The 10,263-nt window shown below is 43.4% G+C and overlaps 1 protein-coding gene across 1 annotated transcript; it reads right to left on the minus strand.

The window, feature by feature from the left end:
* Positions 1-1,134: 1,134 nt before the first annotated feature.
* On the minus strand, positions 1,135-10,263 carry LOC121818248 (odorant-binding protein-like). The gene is made up of 6 exons (XM_042241970.2): positions 10,141-10,263; positions 9,552-9,688; positions 7,082-7,152; positions 2,625-2,735; positions 1,611-1,712; positions 1,135-1,177 (listed from the first exon to the last, which is right to left on the minus strand). The coding sequence occupies exons 1-6, from the start codon at positions 10,216-10,218 to the stop codon at positions 1,158-1,160; spliced, it is 519 nt and encodes a 172-aa protein (XP_042097904.1). The 5' UTR covers positions 10,219-10,263; the 3' UTR covers positions 1,135-1,157.

Below are 10,263 nucleotides of genomic sequence, written 5' to 3' on the forward strand. Positions count from 1 at the left end.
CAATCTATATCTTTCCCAAATCTTTCCCCATCTGCAAAAACATCTGTTCTCTATGTCTGTGAGTCTGTTTCTGTTCTGTAAATAACCTCTCTCATCTCTTATTTTTGATTTCATGTATAAGTGATACATATTGCATTTGTCTATTTCTTTCTGACTTACTTCACTCAGTATGACAATCTGTAGGTCCATACACATTGCTACAAATGGCATGGTTTCATTATTTTTTACAGCTGAGCAATATTCCATTGAATATTTGCAACATTTTTTTATCATATTCATCTGCAAGTTAGAGCTTTTCTTTGCATTTTTACTTTCAGTTGTTTTCTCAACAAGAAATTAAAGCCACACTTTAGCCGAGATCAGTGTCATTTTCTGACGCTGTCCTACTTTTGAAACCTTAAAGATCCCAGTAACAGAAATTACCCTCTAAAGGGGAATATGATTCAAATGCATATTTCAGACAGTGTCGTTGGAAGGCATTTAGGTTCTGTCAGAGTCACGTGACATTAAACACTGGTCTTGAGAAACCATGAGCACTGTTTAATCCTGGTGTTCCTGGAGGACAGACGTGTGTGGACAACTATCAGGTCAGGACTGACGGGAACACTGAGGAGTTTGCGCCAACTTGTGGGGATTCCTGCTTCTGTCTGATGACTCTGGTCTGCAAGATTCCTGCAGGATAAGGCTCTCTCACCAAAGCTGCTCAGCAATAATCAAGCAAACAGTTTGTAATTTCAACTGTTTCAAGATAAGAAAAATTACCTAATGTAACAGACAAAACTCTCTAGTGCTAGAATGTAAGTTATTGGGACAAATCATTGTTACGTGCAATGTTTGGCTTGTATGAAATAGGCACAGGTGGTAAAGAACCCGCTTGCTGATACAGGCAATGTGGAAAGGCTTGTTAAATCCCCTAGTTGAGAAGATCCCCTGGAGAAGGGAATGGCAACCAACTCTAGCATGTTTACCTGGAGAATCCCATGGTCAGGGGAGCCTGGTGGGCTACAGCCCATGGGGGTCATACAGAGTCTGACACAACTGAAGCCACTTATTGGGCATTAGGCATAAAATGGCAATGTGTCCTTTTTTACTTATCTGGTGGGGCAGCATTAGTAATGAACTATGCTTACTTACCAAACTGTTGAACTCAATTTTATTCACTCCGCTGGACAGTCATCTATGGAAAAACAAAATGGGAGAAATTAAAGAGCCTCTGATTACTCCCATTCTCCAGTATGTTTAAGATTTCTTTTCTCTTCTAAATAATATATTTTATAATAGTAGCTTCCCTGGAAGCTCAGTCAGTAAAGAATCTGCCTGCAGTACAGGAGATACAGGCTCCATCCCTGGGTCTGAAAGTTTGCCTGGAGAAGGAAATTGCAACCCACTCCAGTATTCTTTCCTGGAAAATCCTATGGACAGAGGAGTCTGTCAGGCTACAGTGCATGGACTTACAAGAGTCAGATAAGACTTAGAGACTAAACCACCATCAACCACCGTTTTACATGAGATTACGTATGGAAAAATAAATTTTAAATAAGTTGATTTGTTTCCTGATTGTTACATACCAGGGGAATGATATAGTCAGGAAAAAAGTATAATTTCATTACCATTATCAATGAAGTTCACGATATTTTCCTCTGGAATCCCTCTGTCACTTGCCTCCTTTTTGAACTTCTCATAGTCAATGTCTGAAATCTGGTCGCGTTTGCCTGAAAGTCACCATGCAAAAAGGAGAATGCACAGAAATTTCTGAATATACAGAACAAGGAATTGAATGTGCCAATCTGATCTCCACTTGTATAATTTAAGAGAGCCTCAAACAGTTCCCATGTCCCATGCTGCAGATGTCTGCTGTCCTCAGACTTAATTTCCCTCTAACTCTGTAACTAAACCCTGCCAGCATCAGCAGCAGGACCGCCAAAGACTTGCAGGAGCTGCATGGATTTGAGACTCAACCCATCACAGTAGACACCTGGCTTGCTTCTTTTTCAAGCTCCCCAGAACCTGCACCTGTACTCCTGTCTTGTTCTGGGCCCCACTTAGCAGGAAGCAGGGTTTTCCCATGGTGGAGACACATTAACCCCATCACATACCACTTGGGAGACAATTTACTCTTTAGCCAACCATTCTACACAGTACCTTTTCTGAAACAGACATCTACTGGCATGATGGTACACTCACCTCAGTGTCTCTGTGTGTTCATTTGGGGTCATGTCACTGTTCATAAGAAGAGTGCATTTAACAGGACGAAGATTTATTTTACAAGTTTCTGTTCCAGGTGTTATAATGCATGAGAAAACTGATATAAAATGATGTAATTCAGGCCAGCCTCATTATAGCCATGACTTGAGCTTAGTTGATGTATTTTTTCTAAATACTCTATAAAAATTATTTTTTTAATGTCAATTGGTAGGGATTATTTTCAGATATTTGAGAATTATTTTTGGCCCCTGTTTCTTAGCAGATTACCTTCCAGGATATCTAAGTCAGTGAACACGAATACAGAGACCTTGTACACTGAATAGTGAATATTGTCAACACCTCGTGATTTTCTGAATGAACGTTCTGGCACGGACACGTGGCGTGACAATGCCAATGGGAATTTTAGAATGCATACATACCGAGTATTCCAACCAACTCTGTCTCTTTTCCTTCTTCATCCACATTGTGAATAGATCCTATTATGGTGTCAGCTGACAGGTGAAGAATTATAACTTGGTTTTCACCCGCATCTGTGATAGAGAGGAGATACATATGTACAACCCCGCATTCATTTGTATCCAGTGGGATGTATTGTGATAGGCCGAGGGCAGTATGAACTGCACGTGTGGTACTGATGGATGCCTCTATCCATAGGTGCAATGCATGCTATCATACTTAGAACAGCAAGAAAAGCAGGCAAGACTTTCCCTCAACCCCAGCTTTTCCTATACTTAACCAGTCACTCCTTGCTATCCTACTGAGATGCTTTCTAGAAACTGTGTCCTAGTGAAACCAATAACTGTATTTTTTTAAATTATCTAATTTCAGTTAATTGTTTGCTACTCTGAATTGCCGTCACTGTCCGCAGATTTCTCTGCTTGTGTTGCCCCAGGGGCCACTCTCTAGTTGTGGAACACAGGCTTCGCGTTGCAGAGGCTTCTCTTGTCAAGTAGAGACCCTAGGAGGCATGGGCTCTGTCGTTGCCGCTAGCTGGCTCTAGAGCACCTGCTCAGTAGCTGTGGCACATTGGCTTTGGGCCCTAAGGTAAGCGGGATCATCCTGGGCCAGGGGTCCAATCCGTGAGTGCTGCATTGGCCAGACGATTCTTATCCACAGGACCACTGGGGAAGTCCCCAGCACTGTTTTCAACAGCATGAGGGTGTTACCAAGCAGAAGTTCTAAAAGCCTTTGTATTCCTCTTACCCCAGCCATGGCATTGATTTCTCTGGACCAAAATCAGCCTACCATTCAATAAGCTTGTGTTCCTGACTGCTTAGCCTGTGCCAGGCAATCTTCAGAACACTTAACATTAATTATTATGTTTCCTCTGCCCCCTCAGTCTCGGGTATTACAGAGCCCACTGCCAAATCTGTTGTTCTGAAGACAGTTCACCTTCTGGGATGTGCAGGCAGTGAGCTCCATCCCCACCTGGAACACCGCCTCTCCTCTCTGCCCTGCCCATCCACTCTGCCCCATGTGTCTGGACAAGAAGCAGCTCTGACCTACTGTGTGTTATGTCTAAACTGTCTATGTCCACTCTGTCTCTCCTGGCCTCCACCACAACTTCCTGCAATCACTCAGTGAGATGAGATGTAAACTGCACAACTGTGTTCCTGAAACATGAAAACACCATTCCTCAGTGTCTAAAATACTGAAAAGCATTAGTCTGCTTGAGAAGGAGAAAAAAAAAAAAAACAGCTGAAACAGCTTCACCGTCTCATAACCCCGAAAATATATACAACATGCCCAAGCCAACCATGAGTCCACGAACCTTGGATTGCATTGGGATAATTTAAGCCAAACGATGCATGTCCTCAGATTATCAGTGACCACCTGTTCTTTACCATGACTTCACCAAGGTGGGCATAGCAGCAGCACTGAATTGGCTGTGAAGGCGATGGCACAGTTGAGTAAAGCTATCTTCTGGGTATCGGGTCACAGTCAAGGTCACTGCTTGTGCTGTGCTTGATGTGAGATACCTCACTACACAAAACAGAGCTGGGGGTTAGCTCCTGAAAGAGACCTGTGCAAGACGGCAAACTATTCTATTTCCCTCCCTTGTTATTTGCTCTGTAAAAATCCAGCTAAAAAGAATTACAAAAACAAAAGAAACAATAGCAGTGGAAGCATTCCTGATTCAGTCAAAGGAAAAAATAATATGGAAATTATGATGCTGGGAAAGATTGAAGGTGGCAGTAGAAGGGGGCGACAGAGGATGAGATGGTTGGATGGCATCACTGACTTGATGGACACAAGTTTGTACAAGCTCCGGAAGTTGGTGGTGGACACGGAAGCCTGGTGTGCTACAGTCTGTGGGGTCACAAAGAGTCGTGCACGACCGAGCAGCTGAACTGAACTGAAGAATATGAGAGCACAGCTTAAAAATCATCAACTGTTAGAAATTATCCACAAAAGTATGGGGAAATATTTCAGGCATACGTTTTACTTCTTTGAGGTCATTTCATTTGCAACTGTGCCAATATTTCATTAAGGCAAGGGTTGTGATCACATACGGAAATATTCAAATTTTCATCAAACGTGTACCTCTTCAGCCACTTAAAATTAGGAATGGTGCTTAGAGCCCTCATGGAGGACTTCAGGATATAAATCTGAGCCAGCACCCCCATTGCTTCGAACACAAGCTGCCTTTATGACTGAACTCAGGATAGTTTCCTTGGATTTAAGTTCTTCCACCAAAGTTTTATCAGATTTAGATGTTGTAAGACCATGTTTAAAAAGTGATTGACGCCAATGTGCAATCTCAAGACAGAACCTGGCAACGTCAGTTCGTTCACAAGGCTCTTGTAAATTTTCTGTGAGAACCGTGTGAGTCTCAGTCCAGTCACTCAATCGTGTCTGACTCTTTGTGACCCCACGGACTGCAGCATGCCAGGCCTCCCTGTCCATCACCCACTCCCGCAGTTTACTCAAACTCATATCCATTGAGTCGGTGATGGGATCCAACCATCTCATTCTCTGTCGTCCGCTTCTCCTCCTGCCTTCAATCTTTCCCAGAATCAGGGTCTTTTCCAATGAGTTGGCTCTTCACATCAGGTGGCCAAAGTATTGGAGTTTCAGCTTCAGCATCAGTCCTTCCAATGAACATTCAGGATGCTCACGGTGAGAACCATACAAAATACAAATTCGACACCTGTGCTTAGTCTCGTTTTTCTCGTTGTTCAGATGCTAGGTCACTTCCAACTCTTTGCGATCTGATGACTATACCAAACCAGGCTCTTCTGTTCTCCATTATCTCTCAGTTTGCTCAAACTCATGCCCATCAGGAAGGTGATGCCATCTCTCCATCCAATCCTCTGGCATCCTATTCTGCTTTTGCCTTCATTCTTTCCCAGCATCAAGTTCTTTTCCAACAAGTTGGCTCTTATCAGGTGGCCAAGGGATTGGAGCTTCAGGTTCACCATCAGCCCTTTCAATGAATACTCAGGGTTGGTTTCCTTTAAGATTGACTGGTTTGATCTTCTTGCAGTTCAAGGGTCTTCAAGAGTCTTCTCGAGCACCATAGTTCGAAAGTATCAGTTCTTCGGAGCTCAGCCTTCTTTATCATCCAGTCATCATACGATCTTTTTGCTCTCACATCCATTCATGACTACTGGAAAAACCATAGGTTTGACTCGATGGGTTGTTGTCAGCAAAGCAACATCTCTGCCTTTAAATGCACTGTCTAAGTTTGTCTTACCTGTACTTCCATGGAGTAAGCGTCTCTTAGATTCATGGTTGCAGTCACCATCTGCAGTGATTTTGGAGCCCATGAAAATAAAATCTGTCACTGCTTCCACACCTTCCCCTTTCTAGATGCCATGAAGTGATGGAACCAGATGCCATGGTCTTAGTTTGTTGAATGCTGTGTTTCAAGCCTGCTTTTTCATTCTCCTCTCTCACCCTCACTCAGAGGCTCTTTAGTTCCTCTTCACTTTCTGCCATTAGAGTGGTATCATCTGCATGGCAGAGGCTCTTGATACTTCTCCTGGCAATCTTGATTCTAGCTTGAGATTCACCTAGCCTGGCATTTCGCCTGATGCACTCTGCATATAAGTTATGTGAGCAGGGTGACAATATACAGCCCCGAGGTACTGCTTTCCAGTTTGGAACCAATGCATTTTTCCATGTGCAGCTCTAACTGTTGCCTCTTGATTGGCATACAGGTTTCTTAGGAAACAGGTACGGTGTTCTGGTATTCCCATGTCTTTAAGAATTGTCCACAGTTTGTGGCAAGCCTTTAGTCAAAGTCTTTAGCATAATCAGTGAAGTAGAAGTTAATGTTCCTCTGGAGCTACCTAACTTTCTCCATGATCCAGAAGATGTTGAAAATTTGATCTCTGGATCCCCTGCCTCTTCAAAACCCAGCTTGCACATCTGGAAATTTTCAGATCACGTGCTGCCAAAGCCCAGCTTGAAGGATTTGGAACATAACCTGACTAGCATATAAAATTAGCATGATTGTGTGGTAGTTAACATTCTTTGGCATTACCCTTCTTCTGTATGGGAACAGAAACTGCCTTTTGCAGTCCTGTGGCCAATGCTCAGCTTTCCAAATTTGCTGACTTATTATGTGCAGCATTTTAACAGCAATATCCTTTAGGATTCTAACTAGCTCACATTGGATGTCATCAGCTCCACTCACTTTGTTCATAGTAATATTTCCTAAGGCCTACTTGACTTCACACTCTAGGATGTCTGAGCCTAGTCTTATTGAGTAAAACTCAGTTGTGTGGAGACAGTCTGATCCTTGACTTCTAATTGTTAGCAGGAATAGAATGCAGGTGTTTGGGGTAACTGAAGGAAGTCAAGACCAAGATTTCCACCCAAACACACTCCTCCCAGTGAAACACTCTTACATTCAACATCAAATACTTACATGTAATATGATAAACTGAAATTTTTTCCTTTTCTCCTGTGACTTGTTTTCTGACACACTCTCCATCTGACCTTAAAGACAAAATATGTTCAAGTTGTTTTATTAAAATGGCAAAATTCGGTATATAGTTAGTTCCTTTTTGTATCACACCCCAGATTGTGCTTGGGTCATCTTAGTACCTGGGAACAATGTGAACAAATGTGAACAATGAGAACAAAGAGAAGAAATCTGTTGTTCAAGATCAAGCAACTATCCGGTGACAAGGATGCTTTCTCTACACATTAGATCTGACTAGTAGTTCGAAAGATAAACTTCAAATACAATATAGGTCCTGTTTACAGCCAATACACGTGGAGACGTCTAGCATTTTAGGAAAGCCCAGTAAGAACGAGCCTTTCCTTCAATTAGTTTCTGGAAACTGAGAGGAATAGCCATCATGACAGACCTCGGGCGTTCTCACAACCCGGGAGTGATTCATTAGAGGATGTGAGACCCTAATATCACCAAGAGTTAGAAGAAAATTTTCACTTTTTTCAAAAGGCACACTCTATCTATCACAACACCATACAAGGTTTAAACTTTAAAGACACATCTACGTGTGTATACACATTGACACATACACACACACAAGCAAACACACAAGTACACATGATATGCTTATATGATGTAAGGAAATTGTACATATGCAGTGTATGTTAAGAATATACAGTCAGCTATGTAACAGAAGAGTTTGGGTGACTTCCTATATTGTCCTATGTACATGTATGTGAAAAAAATGGTATACTGGCACATAAAATGCACGGGAAACAAATGTTAAAAAGGAAATTACTCAACAAGAATTGGGTTAATTTTTGAACAGACTCCTTGTAAAGGAACCTCCACAGTGAATTGAGTTTACCGTTATCAGTCTTTGGGGAAATACACTGAAGTGACTGAAAAGAATCATAAGGTGGGAACAAAACAATTTTCCAAAAGCTGCAAATATGCAAAATTTTATCTATGCAAACCAAGCCCTTTCATGGGGCTGAAAAACACATCTCCCTGTATATGCGGACACGAAGTTAAATTTTAAAACCATTGTGCTGAGTGAGAGAAATCAGGGAAAATGGTGCAGCGTGCATAACTTTGTCGTCTGAAGATCCAGAAAAGGTGAGGATAAGCTGGTCAGGTCTTACCTGTTGCCTGAGGGGTAGATGTCAATTAATGAGTGATGAAAAGGAGCTGTGATGGAGAAATTATATAAATATATTTGATCCTAATGTTTAGTTTTGGCTGTGCTAGGTCTCCGTTGCTATGCGGGTTCTTCTCTGGTTTTGGAGAGCGAGGGCTACTCTGAGTGCCAGCGCGCAGGCTGCTCCCTCTGGCGGCTTCTCTCACGGAGCACGGGCTCTGGAACGCACTCTAGAGCACGGGCTCAGTAGCTCTGTCACAGGTGCCTGGTCTCTCCGCAGTTTGGGGGATCTTCCCGGACCAGAGACGCAACTTGTGTCTCCTGCATTGACAAGTGGATTCTTAACCCCCGAGCCACCAGGGAAGCCCAGAATTCTATATCTCGACTGTGCAGCTCGTTGAACAATTGTGGATTATGAAAGCTCATTGAATTAAGACCTCGACAAAGGGCAGATTATACATAAATACACTTCATAAAGCCTATTTCAGAAAGGGTGGCTGCTTGAAAAGTTAAACACAGGACACAAAAATTGTAAAGATGGCAGAGGATGATAAGAGGTGTTCTTAAAATATTAGTGATAACACACGTGCATATATGTGTGTGTGAGATATATATCTGTGTGTTTGTGTGAGTCTGTTTCTGTATGTGTGATTATAATTTGACTGTATGTATACTGTCTCAGCTCAGTGGTAAAGAATCTTCCTGCAACGCAGGAGACCAGGGTCCCATCCCGGGGTCGGGAAGATCCCCTTGGAGAAGGGAATAGCAACCCGCTCCAGAATTCTTGCAGGGAGAAATCCATGTTCTTTACCCCTAGTACCAGCTGGGACGCTCATCTGGGGCTGTGAGGACTTCAGTGAATTCAGTGGTGATGAACTATCTTGTGAGGATGCCCCACAGAGCAGAGCTCACTGCGGGCTCTCTCAGTACCCTCGGTTCTGGGCTCGGTGGGAACCATCTCTAACAAATTCTGCAGAAGGGGTTCAAGGCCCTGGTTGGTTCCAGGACACGAGCCTCTTCCCGCTGCCGAGCCCCTCTTTCCTTTAATGAGTTGATGCCAGTGGAGCTTCTGGAACTCCCACCCTCTTCCAAGCAAAGACCACGACTTCTCCTGGAGGCTCACAAGTAAACTGCCCCCACCCCAGCTCGGAGACCCTGCTCATCCACAACTCAAGGCATCACACTCTCAACATCGGCCAGAGAGTTCCCTGCAGATGGAGAAGCCACACCCTCCACCAGACTCAAGAGCTTACAGGTTTTGTTTTGTTTTGTTTTCCCTTCAGGGTGATTTTCACTTACTTGACATAAAAGTCGACGTCAACTGTGTCGTTTGCATGAAACTCAACATGACGTACGTAAATGTGGAATGGCCCATTCTCAGTGATCTTGTCTTTGTTACTGGCTGCGATGTAATGTGTTTTCCATTCCCCTGAAAACTGAAATCAAATTCCTGTGAGGAAGCTTCGGCCATCTGCAAATTCTGCTGATATCATTCCTCAGGAGTTTCTCTTATCCTTTCACCTGGGCAGAAGTTACCTATCTTTATGGACACAGCCCTAGGTATAAAATCATGTGAAAACTCAAGTCACTCAGGAAGGACTGAGGCATTACTGAGCTGGCTTGAGCTGTCTTGTCAAATGCAAGAGCCCTAGTCCAAGAGCAGTGAGATCTTCTGTTTTACAAGAGCAGTGAACAAGCATGGGAGCCAATGAACAGACAGCAGAGATGATACAGAGGCCATGCAGAACAGGTATATAGAGAGTGAATGGAGCAATTTTGAGTTGCAGGGAGATGGCCAGACTTACGGATCCACATGACCAAACCCCAAAAGGGACACACACACACATATACCCCAAGGCCTCCTCCCAGCTTGCACCACCCCTGGTACCGGTTTGAGAAGAAGCTGAGCTTCACCGTGGCCTGCATAAAGCAGACCAAGGACAACACTGAGCAGCAGAACCTTCATCTCACTGTCTCTTCTTCTGCAGAAGCTGAGGGTGTCCCAGGGGTT

Source organism: Ovis aries, chromosome X (assembly GCF_016772045.2).
Source record: "Ovis aries strain OAR_USU_Benz2616 breed Rambouillet chromosome X, ARS-UI_Ramb_v3.0, whole genome shotgun sequence".
NCBI lineage: Eukaryota > Metazoa > Chordata > Mammalia > Artiodactyla > Bovidae > Ovis > Ovis aries.

Coding starts and splice junctions, on each gene's coding strand:
- LOC121818248 (XM_042241970.2), bottom strand. CDS start 10,218: ATGAAGGTTCTGCTGCTCAGTGTTGTCCTTGGTCTGCTTTATGCAGGC. Junction 9,689..10,140: donor CTCAGCTTCTTCTCAAACCG/GTACCAGGGGTG, acceptor ATTTGATTTCAG/TTTTCAGGGGAATGGAAAAC. Junction 1,178..1,610: donor CGTGAACTTCATTGATAATG/GTAATGAAATTA, acceptor GTTTTTCCATAG/ATGACTGTCCAGCGGAGTGA.